Source organism: Sphaeramia orbicularis, chromosome 9 (genome assembly GCF_902148855.1).
Source record: "Sphaeramia orbicularis chromosome 9, fSphaOr1.1, whole genome shotgun sequence".
In the NCBI taxonomy this organism is placed as follows: domain Eukaryota; kingdom Metazoa; phylum Chordata; class Actinopteri; order Kurtiformes; family Apogonidae; genus Sphaeramia; species Sphaeramia orbicularis.
This window is the reverse complement of record NC_043965.1, coordinates 32,520-55,000: the sequence shown is the minus strand read 5'-3', so window position 1 is coordinate 55,000 and position 22,481 is coordinate 32,520. Positions and strand designations below refer to the sequence as shown.

The window sequence follows — 22,481 nt, the reverse complement described above, 5'->3', positions numbered from 1 at the left end:
TCCTCCTCCTCCTCCTCCTCCTCCTCCCTGTGTATCCTGAATAACCTGCTGTAAACTCCTGCTGTATTTTCATTTTCCTCCTCCTCCTCCTCTTCCTCCTCCTCCTCCACTCCTCCTCCTCTTCCTCCTCCTCCACTCCTCCTCCACTCCTCCTCCTCCTCCCTGTGTATCCTGAATAACCTGCTGTAAACTCCTGCTGTATTTTCATTTTCCTCCTCCTCCTCCTCCTCCTCCTCCTCCTCCCTGTGTATCCTGAATAACCTGCTGTATTTTCATTTTCCTCCTCCTCCTCCTCCTCCTCCTCCTCCTCCTCCTCCTCCTCCTCCTCCTCCTCCTCCTCCACTCCTCCTCCTCCTCCTCCCTGTGTATCCTGAATAACCTGCTGTAAACTCCTGCTGTATTTTCATTTTCCTCCTCCTCCTCCTCCTCCACTCCTCCTCCTCTTCCTCCTCCTCCACTCCTCCTCCTCCTCCCTGTGTATCCTGAATAACCTGCTGTAAACTCCTGCTGTATTTTCATTTTCCTCCTCCTCCTCCTCCTCCTCTTCCTCCTCCTCCTCCTCCTCCTCCTCCTCCCTGTGTATCCTGAATAACCTGCTGTAAACTCCTGCTGTATTTTCATTTTCCTCCTCCTCCTCCTCCTCCTCCACTTCTCCTCCTCTTCCTCCTCCTCCACTCCTCCACTCCTCCTCCTCCTCCCTGTGTATCCTGAATAACCTGCTGTAAACTCCTGCTGTATTTTCATTTTCCTCCTCCTCCTCCTCTTCCTCCTCCTCCACTCCTCCACTCCTCCTCCTCCTCCCTGTGTATCCTGAATAACCTGCTGTATTTTCATTTTCCTCCTCCTCCTCCTCCTCCTCCTCCTCCTCCACTCCTCCACTCCTCCTCCTCCTCCCTGTGTATCCTGAATAACCTGCTGTAAACTCCTGCTGTATTTTCATTTTCCTCCTCCTCCTCCTCCTCCTCCTCCACTTCTCCTCCTCTTCCTCCTCCTCCACTCCTCCACTCCTCCTCCTCCTCCCTGTGTATCCTGAATAACCTGCTGTAAACTCCTGCTGTATTTTCATTTTCCTCCTCCTCCTCCTCCTCCTCTTCCTCCTCCTCCACTCCTCCACTCCTCCTCCTCCTCCCTGTGTATCCTGAATAACCTGCTGTAAACTCCTGCTGTATTTTCATTTTCCTCCTCCTCCTCCTCCTCCTCCTCCTCCTCCTCCTCCTCCTCCTCCTCCTCCTCCTCCACTCCTCCACTCCTCCTCCTCCTCCCTGTGTATCCTGAATAACCTGCTGTAAACTCCTGCTGTATTTTCATTTTCCTCCTCCTCCTCCTCCTCCTCCTCCACTTCTCCTCCTCTTCCTCCTCCTCCACTCCTCCACTCCTCCTCCCTGTGTATCCTGAATAACCTGCTGTATTTTCATTTTCCTCCTCCTCCTCCTCCTCCTCCTCCTCTTCCTCCTCCTCCACTCCTCCACTCCTCCACTCCTCCTCCTCCTCCCTGTGTATCCTGAATAACCTGCTGTAAACTCCTGCTGTATTTTCATTTTCCTCCTCCTCCTCCTCCTCCTCCTCCTCCTCCTCCTCCACTCCTCCACTCCTCCACTCCTCCTCCTCCTCCCTGTGTATCCTGAATAACCTGCTGTATTTTCATTTTCCTCCTCCTGTAATTGACATTGGGCCCAGTTTCCCGCTCTTTTGCTCGCTCGCTCACTCACTTGCTCGCTCGCTCGGTGCAGAAAGTGTTTGCGACCCCGGAGACGAGTCCGATCGTTGACGACGTTCTGTAAAATGTCAGAAATACACGAGCGTTAACAGCGAAAGAGATGATTGATTTTTTTTTTTTCTTTCCCCAATTTCTTCCGAGTCGTGCGAGCGCAGGTTTGGCTTTAATCAGCTTCTCACAGGAGAGTCTGGTTTTACATGTTTCACCTCCGCACGCCGTGTTTCTGTCGAAACAGAAACTCAAAGGCCGAAAACTCAAACGTCCACGTCAACTCAAACGCATCAGCAGAGTCTGAACGCGTCGGCCGCCGTTTAAAACCCAGAAAAACACACACCTGTGGACGCCAGAACACCTGAACCGTGGAAGCACCTGCACGTCAGCCTCCGCCAAGAACAGACCAATGACAGCCCACCACCTGGCTCCACCCACCAACATGTGACTGACCTTTGACCTTTGACCCTCTGTTCTCCGCCCACAGACACCCTTTAACCACAGCGTCCCGATAATGACACTGGGTTTTTATACAATGTATTTTGAACTTTTTTTTTGTTTACATTTTTTAAAAATAATTTATCAACTTGAGCCATAAATAAAAATATCAAATACTCAATAACTGCCATATTTTAACCCTTTAAATATCATGTTTGTAACAGAAACAAACCAGATTTTTTGATGCAAAAAAAAAAAAAAATTCCAATATTCTACATAAAACTTTTATATTTATTTATTTATTTATTATTTGTTCCTTCAGTCATCTGTCAGTGATTAACTCCAACATTGGTTCATATTTTTATGTATGTATTTATTGTTTGTTTGTTTGTTTCTTTCGTCATCTGTCAATGATTCACACCAACATAGGTTCATATTATTATTATTTTTGGTTCTAGATGAAATGTTAAATGTGTCAGTGTGTATTTTGTTAGTGTTGGAATTTAACCCTGTTTATTATGGGATGGATTTAGTGGATGGATCAGAATTTAAAACAATCAGACACAAAAGAACTATTGAATTCAGACCAAAAACTTTTTCTTCGTCTTTGTTTTGTGTGTTTTTGCCTTGATATTACCTCGGCCAGGAGGTACTGTGATCATTGTGCTTTGTGTGTGTGTGTGTTTGTTTGTTTCTGCACTCTGAGTGCTTTTCTTGTTGTTGTCGTTTGTCTTTGTTTGTAATTTTGTTATGTTTTTGTTGTTTTTGTTCTTAATCTTTGTTTTGTGTTTGCCTCTGTTGTTATGTTTTTGTTTGTTTTGTTTCATTTTGTTGTTGTGTTTCTGTTTTTATTTCTTCACCTATTTTTCTTCTGTGTTTGCCTCTGTTGTTGTTGTTATGTATTTGTCGGTGTGGTGTTGTTGTTGTGTTGGTGTTTTTCTGTTGTATTGATATTGTTGTTATTGTTGTGTTGTTGTGTTTTTGTTGTCATGTTGTCATTGTGTTGTTTTCATCATGTTATGTTTTTGTTGTTGTGTTGGTGTTTCTGTTGTGTTGTCATTGTCTTGTTGTCGTTGTGTTGGTGTGCTTTTGTTGTTGTGTTTTGTAGTGTTATTGTGTTTTTGTTGTCATTATGTTGTTGCTGTGTTGTTGTGTTTCTGTTGTCGTGTAGTAGTTTTGTTGTCATTGTGTTGTTGTGTTTTTGTCGTTGTTGTGTTTGTGTTGTTTGTGTTGTTGTGTTTGTGTTGTTGTTGTGTTTGTGTTGTTGTGTTTGTGTTGTGTTAGTGTTGTTGGGTTAGTGTTGTTGTGTTTGTGTTGTTGTTGTGTTTGTGTTGTAGTTGTGTTTGTGTTGTTGTGTTTGTGTTTTTGTTGTGTTTGTGTTGTTGTGTTTGTGTTGTTGTTGTGTTTGTGTTGTTGTTGTGTGTGTTGTTATGTTTGTGTTGTTGTGTTTGTGCTGTTGTGTTTGTGCTATTGTGTTTGTGTTGTGTTTGTGTTATTGTTGTGTTTGTGTTGTGTGTGTTGTTGTGTTTGTGTTGTGTGTGTTGTTGTGTTTGTGTTGTTGTGTTTGTGTTGTTGTTATGTTTGTGTTGTTGTTGTGTTTGTGTTGTTGTGTTTGTGTTGTTATGTTTGTGTTGTTGTTGTGTTTGTGTTGTTTGTGTTGTTGTGTTTGTGTTGTAGTTGTGTTTGTGTTGTTGTTGTGTTTGTGTTGTTTGTGTTGTTGTGTTTGTGTTGTTGTGTTTGTGTTGTAGTTGTGTTTGTGTTGTTGTTGTGTTTGTGTTGTTTGTGTTGTTGTGTTTGTGTTGTAGTTGTGTTTGTGTTGTTGTTGTGTTTGTGTTGTTTGTGTTGTTGTGTTTGTGTTGTAGTTGTGTTTGTGTTGTTGTTATGTTTGTGTTGTTGTTGTGTTTGTGTTGTAGTTGTGTTTGTGTTGTTGTGTTTGTGTTGTTATGTTTGTGTTGTTGTTGTGTTTGTGTTGTTGTGTTTGTGTTGTTGTTGTGTTTGTGTTGTAGTTGTGTTTGTGTTGTTGTGTTTGTGTTGTTATGTTTGTGTTGTTGTTGTGTTTGTGTTGTTGTGTTTGTGTTGTAGTTGTGTTTGTGTTGTTGTGTTTGTGTTGTAGTTGTGTTTGTGTTGTTGTGTTTGTGTTGTAGTTGTGTTTGTGTTGTTGTTGTGTTTGTGTTGTTGCGGTCCCTCCTCCCTCTCTTTCTTCTTCTCTCCGTTCATTACTGCAGCTTTTCGTCGTCTCTGTTCCTTTTATCGTCGTCTGTAAAATGGCTGAGATCATAACCTGTAGTGTTTTCTTGTGTGTGTTTGTGTGTGTGTTTGTGTGTGTGTTTGTTTGTGTGTTTGTTTGGGGGGGGGGGGGGTCTCGGGGGGGTGGTGTTGTTAGAGTAGACGGTCGTCCGGGCCGTAAACAGGAAGCTGACATTATCTCTCTGCGATGGACACATTTTCTGGGCTGCTGTTGTTTGTTTGTTCTGGTATTTATCGGACGGCGGCGGCGGTGGCTTTGACCCCGCCCATCGACCGCCCAGCGCTCCCATTAAGGCTGACGGCGAATCCACTGGGACTGGTGGGGGGGCTGTTTGTCGACGCTTTATGGCCTCGTGTCGACCGTTCACAGACTCAAACGTGAGAACCATAAGGAAACAAGCCAGTTTTATCGACAAACACACAAATGTAACTATTTTCAAACTTTATAAAGTCAGAGGTTTCCGATAAAAAAACTAAACGCATCATAAACGAGCGTAAAAATCGACATTTATCTGCAAATCTGTCGCCGTTAAAACACTGAACACAAATGAAAGTTATTGATTAAACCGATCGATAAACGTCGTCACTTTTGTTTGAGGAGAAAAAGTCGCAAATGTTTTTATCGGATTTGTTTTGTTAATTAAAACAATCCGATCTACGGCCTTTATTTGAGGAAAAACACATTCAAATCAGAAAAACCACCGACGATAAAAAACAGGTTTAATTAAAGACGTTTTATTCACATGAATTTACAAAGATTTCAACATTTTATGAATAAACGGATTTAAATTCATCTGAAAAAATAAACGAGTCTGAGTTTGATGAAGAAAATAGTGTTTTTCTGCCGTTTTCACCTGAAAAAAAAAAAGAAACAACTCACAGATGATTTGAAGCCTTCAGCGTCACAGACCAGAGCCTCACATGTATGGTTCTGGTTCTGGTTCTGTTGTAGTTCCCCTGGTCTTCTATGGGTTCTGGTTCTGTCTGAGTCCTGGTTCTGGTTCTGTCTGAATTCTGGTCCTGTCCCGTCTAGTCTCCTACCTGGGTTCTGGTTCTGTCTTCTCTGAGTCCTGGTCCTGGTTCTCTCAGGGTTCTTGTTCTGTTTTATCTGGGTTCTGGTTCTGGTCTTGTCTATTTTCTGGTCCTGGTCTTGTCTGGGTCCTGGTCCTGGCTCTGGTCCTGGTCTTGTCTATTTTCTGGTCCTGGTCTTGTCTGGGTCCTGGTCCTGGCTCTGGTCCTCTCAGGGTTCTGGTCCTGGTCTTGTCTATTTTCTGGTCCTGGTCTTGTCTGGGTCCAGGTCCTGGTCCTGGTCCTGGTCCACTCACTTTGTGGGGCAGAAGGGGCAGGAGTTGTTCTTGCTGGACTGGACCCAGACCCGGATGCAGTCCCTGTGGACCGTGTGGGTGCAGGTCAGGGGGTGGCGGTTCTCCGGGTCCACGGGGTTCTGACACATGAGGCAGGGTTTCCGGGCCACGCCCCCCCCACCGGTGGGGGCGGGCCTCTGGATGGGCCCGGGGGCGGGGCGTCCCCTCTGGGCCAGGACCCCGCCCACCTGCTCCACCATCTCGTCCATGGACATGCCCGCCAGCGTCCCGCGCGCGCCCTTCACCTGCTGCAGCAGCGACGTCAGGTGGGCCCTGGTGCATTGTGGGAAATGAGCCCCCAGCTTCTCCAGGACCTTGTCCAGTTTAGAGGCAGAGGGCGGGGCCGAGGGGGCGGTGGCGGTGGCAGTGGCGGCGGCAGGGGGAGAGGCCGGGAGGACGGGAGGGGACGGGGACAGGCTGGGGGGTGGAGTCACCCTGACTGGCACTCTGATGTGGGCGGGGTGGGGGGGCTGAAAGGCGGGCTGAGGTGGGTACTGGTAGTGATGGGGGGGCGGGGCTGGGTATCTGAGGCGGAGCTGCGGCGGCACCGGGTAATAATTGGGGTATATCTGAGGAGGGGGTGGGCCCAAACGGGGCGCCGGGATTGGCTGTGGAGGAATGACCAGCGGTCGAACCACGGACTGCATCACACGGCTGAAGGACAGGTCGGCCTGGGGGGGGCGGAGACAGGGGCGGAGACAGACAAAACAAGACCATTAAAGACGATTCCAGGTTTGGACCCTGGACTCTGGTCCACCTGCAGAACCTAGACCAGAATCTGGTTGGATCAGGTCTGTAGAGGGTCTGAGGAGGCCTGGGGGGGGGGGGGGGTGTCTTACCATGGGGACCGCAGGCAGAGACGGGACGCTGATCCGGGGGAGGGACTGGACGCTGCGTCCCTGCTGCAGCTGCTGTAGAACCTCCTGGAAGCGGGTCTGCAGGTCCGCCTGGCTCCTGCGGACCGCCGCCTCCTTCTTCTCCCACTGCGGCCTCTCCTGCCGGTACTTATGAGGAAACTCCACCCTCAGTGCATTCAGGTACGCCCCCACCTGGAAGGAACGCCACAGGACAGTCAGAGTCCAGGTCTGGGTCTGGGTCCGGGTCCGGGTCCAGGTCTGGATGATGTGGTGTTTTTGTTTGTTCAGGCGTAACTGGACTCAGCGTCTGATAATTATCCTGTATTTTTACTGGTTCTGATCCGTCTGAGGTCATGTGGGCGGGGTTTGGACCCTGTTTGACCCTCCTGTTTTCTGAAATAATGTCTGATTATTGATTATTGATGTGATCTGTAACTGGACTGAACGTCCAAAAGGAGGCGTGGCCAAAACTACCACGGAACACAATCTAAACCTCCTCTGTCTTTTCTGATTGGTCATGTGTGGTTGTTGTCTAAGGCCCGCCCACCTCGTCAAGCCAGGCCTCGATTTGAGCCATGGCCACGCCCCTCTGCTTCTCCACGGCGGCGATCTCGTCCTTCAGGGCCTGAAGCTCCGCCTCCTGCGCCTCCTTCCTGGCCATCTCCATCTCCGCCCTCAGCACGTCCAGCTCCTCCTTCCACCTCCTCTGCTCCTCCTGCTGCTCCTCCGTGAGCGCCGTCAACTTCCTGTCGCTCTCCTCCAGCTCCTTCGCCAACCTGGACCCAAACAGGAAGTAGAAGGTGGGGTTGAACTCTGACGTTAAAACAGGAAACAGGTTTGGTACTGACTCCGCCCCCTCCACCTGTTGTTCTCCTCCTCCAGTCTGCTCTTCTCTGATGTCATTTCCTGTTTCTTGGCGGTGAAGTTCTTCCTGGTGGCCTTGGAGTTGTTGAGCTGCAGTTTGACTCGAAGCGACTCCAGTTTGTCCAGAAGAACCTGAACCAGAACCAGAACCAAGTCAGTGCCTGTCACTGGTATTAATGAAAACAAACAAGAAAATAATCCACAAAACAAACTAAATAATAAAACAAGCTAAATAATAAAACAAACTAAATAATAAAACAAACTAAATAATCAACAAAATGAACAAACATTCAAATTAATTGCACATTATGTTCCATTTTGTTATTAATGAGCTATCTAGACCCTAGACCCTGGACCGTAGACCCTGGACCCTGGACCCTAGACCCTGGACCCTAGACCCTGGACCCTAGACCCTGGACCCTGGACCCTAGACCCTGGACCCTGGACCCTAGACCCTGGACCCTGGACCTTGGACCCTAGACCCTAGACCCTAGACCCTGGACCTTGGACCCTAGACCCTAGACCCTGGACCCTGGACCCTAGACCCTGGACCCTGGACCGTAGACCCTGGACCCTGGACCCTAGACCCTAGACCCTAGACCCTGGACCCTGGACCCGTGTTGACCCCAGGTCTAGTCCAGACTGGGTTTAAACTGGGGCCTGTTTTACTGGGTCTGAGCAGGTCTGAGCAGACCCGGGTCCACACAGACCTGGTGCTGCCTGGTCGCCTCCTCCTTCTTCTTGTGCAGCTGCTGCTTGTGTTTGCCGTGCGCCTCCTCCTCCTCCTCCCGTTTCCTCCTCAGGGCGTCGTACTCCTGCTGCAGAACGGACACGGACGCCAACATGGACGCCAGACGAAGCTCCCAGTCTGAGTCTGTGTTTACAGAGCGGTCTGATGTAAGGAGGTCTGTCTGGACCCACTGATCTGAGGAGGAGGAGGAGGGGAGGGGGGGGGGGGGGGGGGGGGGGGGGGAAGAGGAGAGGGAGGAGGAAGAGGGGGAGGAAGGAGAAGCACTGTTCATTTTTTGGATTGTTTTATTCACTTCACTTAATTCCGTAGATTATTTGGGTCACTTTTCTGTTAACTTCTTTCACCTTTTAACATTTTAAAACTATTTTAGTCTTTTTTTATTCTTTCTTGTCTTCCTTCTGTACATTTTGAATGAATCTTCTCTTGTTTTCTTAGTGGATGAAGTTTGTTTCTAATCTGTATAAACTTTATTTACTGTTCCATCCATGTTTTCATCTCCATCATCACTGGTTCACATTAAATCACTTCATTCTTTCACTTTCATCTTTTCTCTTCTGTACTTTTTTTTTTTTTTTTTTTTACCTTAGAAGTTTCTAGAAATCATCACATTTTTGTTTTATTTTTTTCCACATTTCCGGTTTGTATTCTTTGATTTGCGGCTGAGCAGCTGCTGTTCGTACCTTCCACTGTCCGCATTAGTCCCAGTCTGTTCATCTGCTCCTCCACCTCCTCCATCATCTGTTTCACCTCCTCCTCCTCCTCCTTCTTTTCTTCTTCTGTTGGAATTAAAAGTGTCTCTTCTTCTTCTTCTGCTGCTCCTAAAGCGGTGGCAGCGGCTAACCCGTTAGCATCCATGCTAACAGACGCTAAAGTCAAACTAAACCTGTTCAGATGTAAAAGTCCGACAGAGTGAAACCTCCGACCTCCAACAAACACTTTAATAAGGTTTTAGTCCAACTCCGGGTCGTTAAACTCCAGTTTCCTGCGTGGACGTGATCAGTGATCTGAACCCGGAAGTGTAGGTGCATCACTGAAAACATTCCCCCGAAACATCCAGTTTGTTCAGACTGTGACGTTTCCGCCTCAAAGATCGTCTATAGAACAGACTTCAGTATCACCTGAGAAGTATTCAACATCTCCCACATCTTATTATGTTATCAAAATGAAAAAATAAAGTATTTTAACGTGAAATAAAAAATGTTTCAAACAATATGGAACAATTTGGTCTAACCTGATGCTTTTTTGGGGTTTTTTTTGGTTTTTTTTTTTTTTTTTTACTTTTGTTGTTAGAAAAGAAAAACACATCAGATGTCATAAATAACATTATGTTGTGGTTAAAATAGTTACATTTTGATAATTTTTTAATTGTATGACAGGTTTAACAGACAAATGAGTCCATCTGTAAACTGTTCCATTTCACATTAGAAATACCAATCACATTATTTTATTTACAATTTTTGACCACTTTATGCATTTTGTTGCTTTTTTTGTTCATTTACAGTCATTCATTTTTTTATTGTGGTAATTTTCTGTGATAATTTTGAGTTTTTCTATAATTGTTACATATTTCGCTGATTCATATTGATCATTTTTGTTCCTTTTGGTTATTACTGTGATGTTTTTGGTGATACATTGATTATTTTGTGTATTTCTTGGTCATTATTTTGTTAATTTTGGGTCATTGTTTTGATTATTTTATGAACTTTTGTACATTTCATGTGATTATTTTGTCATTTTTGGTAATCATGGTGATTATTTTGTATGTTTTTTTCATTTCATTTTGTTCATTTTTGTTCTTTATATTCGTTATCTTGTACGTTTTTGGGTATTTCATGTATCTATTTTCTGCAATTGTGTTGATTATTTTGTGTATTTTCCTTAATTTTCTCTATTATTTTTTAATTTCATGTATGTTTTTTATTTTGTTTAATTATGTTCATTTTTGTGTGGCACATCTCAGTATTTAATCAATCAGTTTTCTTCTTCTTTTTAAAAAAATTTTATTGGCACAAAGGTACGGAAGCATATTGCAATCGCACAAAAAAAAAAAAAAAAAAAAAAAAAAAAAAAAGGCTCTGTTTTTCCTGAATTCCCGAGATACTGTTTTCTGAAAAATAAAAATTTGGTTCTTTTTTTTTTTTTTTTTTTTTTTTTTTAATACAAGATAATTATCTTGTTAATTCAGATAAACAGAGCCAATTTTTTAAAATGTATTTTTTCTTGTAATTATGAGATAATTATCTTTTTAATTCAGAAAAACAGAGCCGAATTTTATTTTAGTCTGTGAATGCAATACACTTCTGTACAAAGCAAATTTACATTTCAACAATGGGAAAATATTATAGAGGAGTGAATCAGAAATACATTAGGAGACATGGAAGAACGGGGAAACAGAACTACTGCAAAAATCTGAAACCAAAACAAAAAGATGAAGACATCTGAAGTGTGATGAAAAGAAAGAAAAATAATAAATAAATAAATCTGACTGGAGCACAAAGGACTAAAGCAAGAATACAATTAAAACAGAAAGGACTGAGATCAACTGGAATAAAGTTTTGGGGCTTTTTTGGACATATTTACAATATACTGTAGAGATGTGTAATAATGAAGAAAACCACAGGGAAACAAATTAAAGGAGGGTTCATGTTTTTTTTCACTTGCAACAATGAATATGAAATGTAGCCAAAATAATAAAAAGGTGAACAATATGTTTGATGTGAACTTCTAATGAATCCATCAAATAAATAATAATCACACGAAGAAAAAGACAGGTTTTCCATTTTTAAGAACAAACAACTGTGACTTTTATTCTTGTTTGTTCTAATCTTTTCTTTTCCAGATGTTTTCTCTCTTTTTTTAATAGATATTTTCTCTCTCTCTCTCTCTCTCTCTTTTTTTTTTTTTTTTTTTAAATAAGAGACGTTTTCTCTTTGGTTCCTGGAAGCGGCGGCAGAGTGACACCTCCTCTCCCGGTCCTCCTCCTCCTCTGGATCCGGACTCCGTGGGTCACATGACGGCCTGGAGCCTCCTGCTCCTCCGCCCCTCTGCGTCTCCGTCAGTCCGCCGTTCGCTCGCTGTCTGTCGGCTAACCGTTAGCTTCAGCTCCGCTCACACACGACGCGACGATGGCGGACGCGGCCCGGGACCCGCAGCAGGATGACACCGGCCTCCTGGAGCTGGAGGACGGGGAGGACCTGTTCCCGGAGCCGGGGCCGGGGCCGGCCCTGGAGGAGGTGAGGAGGAGGTGATGGAGGGGGGGAGGCCGAGGGGAGGCAGGGCGGGATGCTTCTGCTCCGACACAAACAAACTCCGGTCAAAGCGGTGGACTGAATCTGACCGGTTAATCGAATAAACAGTTGAGCCCCAGTGTGATGGTCCAGCAGTGGCCGGAGCGGCTACGGAGGCCCAGGGGGTCAAACCCACAGCTGAGGTGTGTTCACGGCGTCAGGTGACTGTCACAGGTGTACGAGCTGCGTTCACGGAAAACCGGAAAAACCAATGACACTCAGCTCGGTTCGTTTTGTTCGAGTAAAAAACGGTCAAAACAGCAGTTAAAGTTTATTCACTTCATTCAGTTGAAGCAAAGTTTGAGTTTTTAAATTAAATAGTTTTTGCACAAAGAAAAACTCACTTTAAAGATGTTTAACCTGATTTAAAAAAAAAAAAAGGTGTTTTTTAATCTAAGAAACAGAACAAGTGAAAGAGAGAGTCATGAGGAAAATAAAAAACAAATAAACAAAAACAGTTGGATTATTTATTCAGAATAAAACTGATTTATGTAAATGAGGTGAAATAGAAACAAGTTTCACAGAAAAGTTCAAGAAAAAAAACATGATTCAGTTTTTTCCACTTTTTTGATAAAGAGTTAAAACCTGAATCAGAACCCTCAGACCTGGTCCTGCTTTAGCCCCTCAGACCTGGTCCTGCTTTAGCCCCTCAGACCTGGTCCTGCTTTAGCCCCTCAGACCTGGTCCTGCTTTAACCCCTCAGACCTGGTCCTGCTTTAGCCCCTCAGACCTGGTCCTGCTTTAGCCCCTCAGACCTGGTCCTGCTTTAGCCCCTCAGACCTGGTCCTGCTTTAGCCCCTCAGACCTGGTCCTGCTTTAGCCCCTCAGACCTGGTCCTGCTTTAACCCTCCAGACCTGGTCCTGCTTTAGCCCCTCAGACCTGGTCCTGCTTTAACCCTCCAGACCTGGTCCTGCTTTAGCCCCTCAGACCTGGTCCTGCTTTAGCCCCTCAGACCTGGTCCTGCTTTAGCCCCTCAGACCTGGTCCTGCTTTAACCCCTCAGACCTGGTCCTGCTTTAACCCTCCGACCTGGTCCTGCTTTAGCCCCTCAGACCTGGTCCTGCTTTAGCCCCTCAGACCTGGTCCTGCTTTAGCCCCTCAGACCTGGTCCTGCTTTAACCCTCCAGACCTGGTCCTGCTTTAGCCCCTCCAGACCTGGTCCTGCTTTAGCCCCTCAGACCTGGTCCTGCTTTAACCCCTCAGACCTGGTCCTGCTTTAACCCCTCAGACCTGGTCCTGCTTTAACCCCTCAGACCTGGTCCTGCTTTAACCCCTCAGACCTGGTCCTGCTTTAACCCCTCAGACCTGGTCCTGCTTTAACCCCTCCAGACCTGGTCCTGCTTTAACCCCTCAGACCTGGTCCTGCTTTAACCCCTCAGACCTGGTCCTGCTTTAACCCCTCAGACCTGGTCCTGCTTTAACCCCTCAGACCTGGTCCTGCTTTAACCCCTCAGACCTGGTCCTGCTTTAGCCCCTCAGACCTGGTCCTGCTTTAACCCCTCAGACCTGGTCCTGCTTTAGCCCCTCAGACCTGGTCCTGCTTTAACCCCTCAGACCTGGTCCTGCTTTAAGCCCCTCAGACCTGGTCCTGCTTTAACCCCTCAGACCTGGTCCTGCTTTAACCCTCCAGACCTGGTCCTGCTTTAGCCCCTCAGACCTGGTCCTGCTTTAACCCTCCAGACCTGGTCCTGCTTTAAGCCCCTCAGACCTGGTCCTGCTTTAACCCCTCAGACCTGGTCCTGCTTTAGCCCCTCAGACCTGGTCCTGCTTTAACCCTCCAGACCTGGTCCTGCTTTAACCCCTCAGACCTGGTCCTGCTTTAGCCCCTCAGACCTGGTCCTGCTTTAACCCCTCAGACCTGGTCCTGCTTTAGCCCCTCAGACCTGGTCCTGCTTTAACCCCTCAGACCTGGTCCTGCTTTAACCCCTCAGACCTGGTCCTGCTTTAACCCCTCAGACCTGGTCCTGCTTTAACCCTCCAGACCTGGCCCTGCCCATGTTTTTTTTTTTTCTTATTTTATTCATTTTTAAATTTTTTTCTTCATTTTTGTTCTTTTGTTAAATTTATTTGGTTAATTTTTGTTCGTGCTGATTATTTCTGTTCATTTTTGTGCATTTTGTTTTTTATTTTGTTCATTGTATCGGACATTTTTTCATTTTTGCACATTTTGTTAATTATTTGTGTGGGTTTTGTGGATTATATTGTTCATTTTCATTGTGTTTTTATTTTATTTTGTTCATTCCTGTTATTATTTGCTCAGTGTTTTCATTAAATCCACCCACTCATGTCTTTACAGATTAAACCTAAATCAGTCCAGCAGTGGGAGTCCATGAACACATGTTGGTTCAGGCGGACGCTCAGACACAAACAGATGAAACAGTTGTGTGAGTGTCGGTGCAGACAGGTCTGCTGTGGGTTTATTGGTCGTTTGTTGGACTTTTAAGCAGCTGAAGTGGAGCAGGAGTGAGACGTCTGTCTGTGCAAACACTCCCACTTCGAACACTTTCTTCTTCTGTGGTCGTTGTCGTGTCGTTACCACACACGCCTGTTTTTGTCGTGTCAGCGTTCTGGGTCATTCTGCTGATGATCGGCTTCCTCCAGTTTCATGATGCCTTCAATGACCTGTGTGTGTGTGTGTGTGTGTGTGTGTGGACTCGTCCTGAACAGATGCAGGTCAAACTCAGGTCGTTGGAGGTCAAGTGTTGCGTTCGAGGACCTTTGACCCCTGGTCTTTCCTCCATCGTTCGTCTCCTGTTTCTTCATCACAGACTCAAACTCCCAGAATTCACCTGTTCTTTAAATCAAATCAAACCGCGGCGTCGGACGAGTTCAGGCGTAACCCTGAAGGTTAATTTCAGCATCGTCACCTCTGGAGCTTCGACTCATCAGGCTCCTCCCCTTTCATGAGGCTCCTCCCCGTTCACGCTGCAGCAGCTCCTTTTTTGTCCCCTTTATTCCAGTTTTTGTCTTTTTTTCAGTTTTTGTCTTTTTTCTGTTTTTTGTCTAGTTTTGTTCAGTTTTTGTACAATTTTTTTTTTTTTTTTTTTTTACAGTTTTTGTCTCTTTTTTTCCAGGTTTTTTTTTCAATTTTTGTCTAGTTTTGTCCAGTTTTGTCTTTCTTCCATTTTTGTCCTTTTTTCAGTTTTTGTCTCTTTGTCCATTTTTTGTTCAGTTTTTGTGCAATTTTTTTTTTTTTTTTTTTTACAGTTTTTGTCCAGTTGCCTTTCTTTTCCATTTTTTGTTTAGTTTTTGTCCAGTTTTTTTTTCAGTTTTTGTCCAGTTTTGTCTTTTTTCCGTTTATGTTGACTTTTTGTCCTTTTTCAGTTTGTCTTTTTTTTTTTTTTTTTTTTTCCAGTTTTTGTCTTTTTTTCAGTTTTTGTCTTTTTTTCAGTTTTTGTCTTTCTTTTTCAGTTTTTGTCCAGTTTTGTTCCGTTTTAGTCTTTTTTTTCATCGTTAAATATCTTTTTCCTCGAGGACACGTTCCTTATTAAAGGTGAAAGTGTTGGCTTCGTCTCTAAAATCACACTGACTCACTCGGCTCCGTCCGCCGTCGTCGCTGCCGTTCACTCTGTCCCGCCCTCTGAGGTCACGTGACCGTGGTATTGACGCGTCGGTAGAGCAGCTGGCGTTGTCGTTGTGGTCAGGGTGGATGACAGTCTGTGTTTGTGCTGCTTCTGTGGAGTCTGCACAGCTTCAGTCCAGATGTGGCTCTGAAGGTCAAAGGTCGACCCTCAGCTTCAGTCCAGATGTGGCTCTGAAGGTCAAAGGTCGACCCTCAGCTTCAGTCCAGATGTGGCTCTGAAGGTCAAAGGTCGACCCTCAGCTTCAGTCCAGATGTGTCTCTGAAGGTCAAAGGTCGACCCTCAGCTTCAGTCCAGATGTGGCTCTGAAGGTCAAAGGTCGACCCTCAGCTTCAGACCTGTAGATCAGCAGGAAACTCCAATGCACTTGGTCTTTTAGTCCAAGTTCAGACACAAATTATTTAAGTTCATGGGATTTTTTTTTCTGCCGATAAACGTCTAAAATATTTATGTTTGTTCAGTTTTGAACCTTTTTCCGTTTGTGTCGGTTTGCTTTTTTTTTTTTCCTCTGATGCAGTTTTTTTTTTTCCTGAATCTGTAGAAAATTTACAGATTCAAACCATGAACGTAGTAGATGTGGTTGTGTAGACGTAGTTGTGTAGACGTGGTTGTGTAGACGGTTGTAGATGTAATGTTTGTGTTGTTGTGTTTCCAGTCGGGTCCGGCCAGTCTGACCACAGAGGACCTCAGCACCAACGCCAACGGACCCAAACAGGCCTCGCTGTTCGACGACGACCCCGACGACCTGTTCGCAGGTAGGCCCACGCTAAACACCAACACAAATATAAACAACAACATAAATATAAACAACACAAATATAAACAACAACATAAATATAAACAACAACACAAATATAAACAACAACATAAATATAAACAACAACACAAATATAAACAACAACATAAATATAAACAACACAAATATAAACAACAACATAAATATAAACAACAACACAAATATAAACAACAACATAAATATAAACAACAACACAAATATAAACAACAACATAAATATAAACAACAACACAAATATAAACAACAACACAAATATAAACAATACAAATATAAATACCAACACAAATATAAACAACAACTCAAATATAAACAACACAAATATAAACAACAACACAAATATAAACAACAACACAAAACAGGAATATGAACAGAATGAACAAAATAATGAATAAAACAAATTAAAAAAAAGGAAATGAACAATGAAATAATGAACAAAACCAAAACAAATAATCAAAACAAACAAAAATGGAAAAACAGTCAACAAAAAAGAAACTGTCAGTGGACAGAACAAGGTCCATACGTTAAAACCTCCATCAGCTGATGTAAATAAATAAACCTCATTGGTTGGTTGGTTTTCTCACTTGTTTGTTTGTTTTTCGCACTGGTTTGTTTTTCTCATGTGTTTGTTTTTTTCAGTGGTTTGTTTGTTTTTCTCATTTGTTTGTTTGTTTTTCGCACTGGTTTTTTTGTTTTTCTCATTTTTTGTTTGTTTTTATAATTGTTTGTTTGTTTGTTTTTCTCACTTGTTTGTTTGTTTTTCACACTGGTTTGTTTTTCTCATTTGTTTGTTTTTTTTTCACTGGTTTGTTTTTCTCATTGGTTTTTTTTGTTTTTCTCATTTTTTGTTTGTTTTTCTAATTGTTTGCTTGTTTTTCTCACTTGTTTGTTTGTTTTTCGCACTGGTTTGTTTTTCTCATTTGTTTGTTTTTTTCACTGGTTTGTTTGTTTCTCTCATCGTTTGTTTGTTTGTTTTTCTCACTTGTTTACTTTTCTCAGAGGCCACAGAGGAGGTTTCGTTGGACAGTCCGGACAGAGACGTCCTGTTGTCCGATGGCCCGTCGCCCGCCATCACCCCCATGACCCCGCCCACCTCCGTCATCACGCCTCGCATCGGCCACGCCCACGACGACATGTTCACGCACTCGTCCTTCGATGAGGTGGTTTGAGCATGCTCAGTTTGATGGAATATGGATTAGATTGAATTTGAATGTTTGGACAAATGAAAATATGGAAGGAAAAAAAAAAGGAAAAAGCTCAAACGTCGAACGTTAGGAACAAAACCACAGTCCGTTTGTTTTATAAATGCTTGATCTTGTGCCTTTTTGTCCAGTTTTTTTCTTCTGTTTAGTTTTTTTGTCTGTTGGTTGATAATAGTTTGTCTGACTTTGGGTCTTTTTTTTGTCTTTGAATTAGTTTTTCATGGTGAAAACCTTCAGTTAATGAACAGAAACAGTCTGTTTTGTAGTTGGTTTTTGTATCTCATTGTATTTATTTGCTGTTTTCTTGCCTCTGTCTACACCGAAGGCTTCAGTCCATTTAACAAAACCTTCAACCGTCTGTTAAACATGGGACGTGTTTGGTTCCTGTTTTTTTTTTTTTTTTTTTTTTCAGATCGAGGAGGAGGACGGTGGAGATTCGTTCGACATACACATATCAGTGTCCGATCCAGAGAAAGTCGGTGAGTAAGAACGGACTGGAAACCAAAGACGCAACTTCCTGTATTTTTCTGAAAATTGTTGCATCAGAGGTGGTTTTTTTTTTTTTTTGTAATTTAAAGCGGGTTCAGTCTCAGACTCCATTTCCCATCAGCCCCTCCTCTCAGATTTCTGCTTTGAACTGTTTGAGTCACATTCGGCTGAAAATAATGTCAAGTGTTAACGACGACTAAAGATGCTTTTATTCTGAAACTCATTTGTGTTGGATTTTCAGAATAAAAGCATTAATCTGCAGTTTTTCTAAACAGTGGGCGGGATTAAAGTTTAGGGGGCGGGGTTTTTAATTTTCCGACTCCAGTTTTGTTGTGTTTTGTGGTTAAATGTTGTGTTTTTGGTTCCAGGTGACGGCATGAACGCGTACATGGCGTACAAAGTGACCACCAAGGTGAGCTTCTGTCTGCTTCTGACCCGGGCTCTGCCTGGTTCTGGTTCTGACCTGGGCTCTGCCTGGTTCTGCTTCTGCTTCTGACCCGGGCTCTGCTTGGTTCTGGTTCTGCTTCTGACCCGGGCTTTGCCTGGTTCTGGTTCTGCTTCTGACCCGGGCTCTGCCTGGTTCTGCTTCTGCTTCTGACCCGGGCTCTGCCTGGTTCTGCTTCTGCTTCTGACCCGGGCTCTGCCTGGTTCTGGTTCGCTTCGACCAGGGCTTGCTGTTCTGCTTCTGACCTGGGCTCTGCCTGGTTCTGGCTTCTGCTTCTGACCCTGGGCTCTGCCTGGTTCTGCTTCTGCTTCTGACCCGGGCTCTGCCTGGTCTGGTCTGCTTCTGACCCGGGCTCTGCCTGGTTCTGCTTCTGACCTGGGCTCTGCCTGGTTCTGGTTCTGCTTCTGACCCGGGCTCTGCCTGGTTCTGCTTCTGACCCGGGCTCTGCCTGGTTCTGGTTCTGCTTCTGACCCGGGCTCTGCCTGGTTCTGCTTCTGACCCGGGCTCTGCCTGGTTCTGCTTCTGGTTCTGACCCGGTCTCTGCCTGGTTCTGGTTCTGACCCGGTCTCTGTCTCCTCTCCAGACCTCCATGTCTCTGTTCAAACTGAGGGAGTTCTCGGTCAGACGTCGTTTCAGTGACTTCCTGGGTCTGCACAGTAAACTGGCATCCAAGTACCTGCACATCGGATACATCGTCCCCCCCGCCCCAGAGAAGAGCATTGTGGGTAAGTACAGGCTTAAAGTGTGTTTATTATACTCACCTGGACAGCGGAGGGTTAAAGTGTGTTTAATATACTCACCTGGACAGCGGAGGGTTAAAGTGTGTTTAATATACTCACCTGGACAGCAGAGGGTTAAAGTGTGTTTAATATACTCACCTGGACAGCAGAGAGTTAAAGTGTGTTTAATATACTCACCTGGACAGCAGAGGGTTAAAGTGTGTTTAATATACTCACCTGGACAGCAGAGGGTTAAAGTGTGTTTAATATACTCACCTGGACAGCAGAGGGTTAGAGTGTGTTTAATATACTCACCTGGACAGCAGAGGGTTAATGTACTTTTGTTTAAGGTTGGTTTTGTTTCCTGTCACATGTTTTGGAAGATAATGAAACATCAAACAAAGCTGTTTTTTTTTTTTTTTTTTTTTTTTTTTTTAGGGATGACCAAGGTGAAGGTGGGGAAGGAGGACCAGTCGTCCAATGAGTTTGTGGAGAAGAGGAGGTCGGCTCTGGAGAGGTGAGAGCGCCGTCAGCTCCAGACAGAAGAAGTTGTTTGTAATTAAACAAACTGATACGAACACGAAGAAACAAAGCGTCAACGAAAACAGGAAACAGGTTCAAAAACCATAGAGGTCAAAGGTTAAACTCCACATATTAGACCCATCATCACAACATGGATGTACCTGTGTGTGTGTGTGTGTGTGTGTGTGTGAGTGTGTGTGTGTGTGTGTGTGTGTGTGTGAGGCAGTGGGCGGGGCTGACATTCTGATGCCCTTTCATGGTGGTGTTTGATTGACAGGAAGGTCAGCCAATGATGGCTGATGGAGCTCAGATCTGCAGAACTTCACATTGATGTGAACGAACACACACACACACACACACACACATACATATATATATATATATATATATATATATATATATATATATATATATATATATTTAATACACACACACTCATTCTAACCCATCATATCTATTAGAACTACACTTTCATTTACATATTGTTAAGATTGTATATATTCATATTTTATATCTATTTTTATTTTTATTCTACTTAAATTCTATTCCTATTTTACTTTGTTAGTTTTAATATTCTATTTTGTCAGTTTACTTTTATTCACTCTTCTTATTTTCTGAATTTGTTTTTTTTATTAATATTGTTGCACAGACAGGACCGACACAACAACAATAACTATTCTATTCTATTCTATTCTATTCTATTCTATTCTATTCTATTCTATTCTATTCTATTGACGATTATCATATAAAGATCACATCACAGTTATTTGGAATAATCTGGATTATTTGACATAATTATCTTCCAGAAGTCTCCATTTGAAATTATAATAATAATTAATTTCAACAATAAAAGTAAAAACTGAATTAATTGGATTATTTTAACACTGAACACTAACAGCGTCTTCATTTTCCTACATTTGAACACAAACGTTTCTATTTTTTCTAATTTTCATCCAGGTTTTACTTTATTTTCAGTTCTCGTTGGTTTTTGTTAGTGTTAATTTTTCCAATGTTTGACCAGGTTTTTGATGTTTTGATGTTCAGATATCTGATGAGGACGGTCAAACACCCGATCCTGCTGAAGGATCCAGACGTCCTGCAGTTCCTGGAGAGTTCAGAGGTACAACACCAGCCAGGACCAGTACTATTATTATTATTATTATTATTATTATTATTATCATCATTAGTGTTATTATTATAAAAACAATGATCATAAATCCTCCATTTATCATTGGTCATGAATCCCTCGTTTCTCTGCGTCCTGTTCAAAAGGTCAAAGGTTATTTCATCAGTATTTTCTCAGTCCTCCAGTTGAATATGCACCACTAGGGGGCGTTCGGGTGCAATTTCAGAGTTCGTCACTGGTATTTCCCATAATTCCCATAGCACATGAAGGCAGCATCATAGACCTTTCCTCACCTGTTCAGGTATTTGTGCTCGTTGCCGTGTCATGTGACTCGTCCTTCACGTCGAACCCGTTTAGGTTTCCGATCTTTTCTGTTGTTTGGTTTTTTTTGTTTGTTTTTTTTTTTTTTTTGCCAACGTGCGACAAAAACATCCCGACAAGGTCAAAGAGCCCCGCCTCTAAAAACTGTCTGTGGGTTTAAGAGGTGGCGGCGGTCCCTGTTTCCTGACTTTATTGTCCACTCAGACTAAATCCTATGTAACACCCCCCCTCTCCCATCCCCTCGCCCCCCACCCCCCTGGTGACCGCCGGTGGGATTGCGTTGGGGGGGTTTGGATCCAGAATAAATGGCCTCGTGTCACTGATTTAACAGATGAATCGCTCCAACGCTTGACCGAGCGTGTCGGTCCGTCCGGCCCGCTTAATGAAACACAACCAGAGGGGGGGTGGGGTGGGGGGAGCAAATGGACCTGGCTGCAATTGAAAGGCCCCCCCCCCACCCACCTGCCCCCTTCATTGGTGACAACCCCTGGGACTGAGCCGTCCACGCCGCCGCCGCCCTTAAATGAGATTGGAGGAGGGGGGTTAAATGTGGACCCCCCCCCAACGTGTCCAGGAAAAAGTAAACTTTTCCAAAATTAAGAAAAATGAGCCTATTTTCAGACGGACGTGGAGGCGGCGCCGTCAGACTGACGTGATGGATCCTGAGGTGGTTTTTACGTCGGTTTAAGTCGAAGCAGCCGCAATAAATGTGATTGGAACGAAAACTGAGGTGACATCGCAATCAAGGAGAGAGGGAAGAAAAAGGAAAAGACGGCAACGATGGAGGGAGGAGAGGAAGAGAAGAGAGGATGGAGGGAGGAGAGGAAGAGAAGAGAGGATGGAGGGAGGAGAGGAAGAGAAGAGAGGATGGAGGAAATTAAAGGCGGGATGACAAATGAGAAAACGAACAGAAACGGGGGCGCTGTGGGTCCAGACCCTGAGGGGGCACTGTGGGTCCAGAGCCTCAGGGGGCGCTGTGGGTCCAGACCCTGAGGGGGCACTGTGGGTCCAGACCCTGAGGGGGCGCTGTGGGTCCAGGGCCTCAGGGGGCGCTGTGGGTCCAGACCCTGAGGGGGCGCTGTGGGTCCAGAGCCTCAGGGGGCGCTGTGGGTCCAGAGCCTCAGGGGGCGCTGTGGGTCCAGGGCCTCAGGGGGCACTGTGGGTCCAGACCCTGAGGGGGCGCTGTGGGTCCAGGGCCTCAGGGGGCGCTGTGGGTCCAGACCCTGAGGGGGCGCTGTGGGCCCACACCCTCAGGGGGCGCTGTGGGTCCAGAGCCTCAGGGGGCGCAGTGGGTCCAGAGCCTCAGGGGGCGCTGTGGGTCCAGAGCCTCAGGGGCGCTGTGGGTCCAGAGCCTCAGGGGGCGCTGTGGGTCCAGAGCCTCAGGGGGCGCTGTGGGTCCAGAGCCTCAGGGGGCGCAGTGGGTCCAGAGCCTCAGGGGGCGCTGTGGGTCCAGAGCCTCAGAGTTTGACTGTCCTGCAGCTGTTTTATTGTGTTTGAAAACAAGAATTTGGAAAAGTTTAGATGGAAAAAGAATGAGTGCGTTCAAACAGACAAGTGTTAATGAGCCATGAATGCACCTTTAAATATATATAAATATATATAAATATATAAAATATAAATAATATATATATATATAAAATATATAAAATATAAATTATATATATACATATATATGTGTATATATATATATATATATATATATATATATATATATATATAAATTTTACTTTGATTGCTTGTATTTTTATTTGCAACCGCGGGACTGTGGG

The 22,481-nt window shown here is 44.4% G+C and overlaps 2 protein-coding genes across 5 annotated transcripts in view; one reads left to right on the top strand and one right to left on the bottom strand.

Moving 5' to 3' along the window:
* Window positions 1-5,118: 5,118 nt before the first annotated feature.
* On the bottom strand, window positions 5,119-9,326 carry rnf214 (ring finger protein 214). 2 transcript variants are annotated; one of them, XM_030143702.1, is made up of 7 exons: window positions 8,910-9,326; window positions 8,189-8,403; window positions 7,477-7,610; window positions 7,162-7,390; window positions 6,597-6,806; window positions 5,671-6,428; window positions 5,119-5,447 (listed from the first exon to the last, which is right to left on the bottom strand). In XM_030143702.1, the coding sequence occupies exons 1-6, from the start codon at window positions 9,082-9,084 to the stop codon at window positions 5,715-5,717; spliced, it is 1,677 nt and encodes a 558-aa protein (XP_029999562.1). In that variant the 5' UTR covers window positions 9,085-9,326; the 3' UTR covers window positions 5,119-5,447; window positions 5,671-5,714. The 2 variants fall into 2 exon arrangements, with proteins under 2 accessions (XP_029999562.1, XP_029999561.1); XM_030143701.1 differs by having other exon boundaries at window positions 5,119-6,428.
* A 1,921-nt stretch (window positions 9,327-11,247) lies between these two features.
* snx2 (sorting nexin 2) overlaps window positions 11,248-22,481 on the top strand; it is a 34,797-nt gene continuing 23,563 nt past the window's right edge. For 2 of the 3 annotated variants that reach the window (XM_030143704.1, XM_030143703.1), the window contains exons 1-8: window positions 11,248-11,462; window positions 15,753-15,852; window positions 16,888-17,048; window positions 17,503-17,569; window positions 17,948-17,991; window positions 18,608-18,749; window positions 19,182-19,260; window positions 20,310-20,385. In XM_030143704.1, the coding sequence (XP_029999564.1) occupies window positions 11,355-11,462; window positions 15,753-15,852; window positions 16,888-17,048; window positions 17,503-17,569; window positions 17,948-17,991; window positions 18,608-18,749; window positions 19,182-19,260; window positions 20,310-20,385 (777 nt within the window). In that variant the 5' untranslated portion in view covers window positions 11,248-11,354. The remainder of the gene's footprint in view (window positions 11,463-15,752; window positions 15,853-16,887; window positions 17,049-17,502; window positions 17,570-17,947; window positions 17,992-18,607; window positions 18,750-19,181; window positions 19,261-20,309; window positions 20,386-22,481) is intronic. The other variant, XR_003936283.1, reaches the window with a different exon arrangement.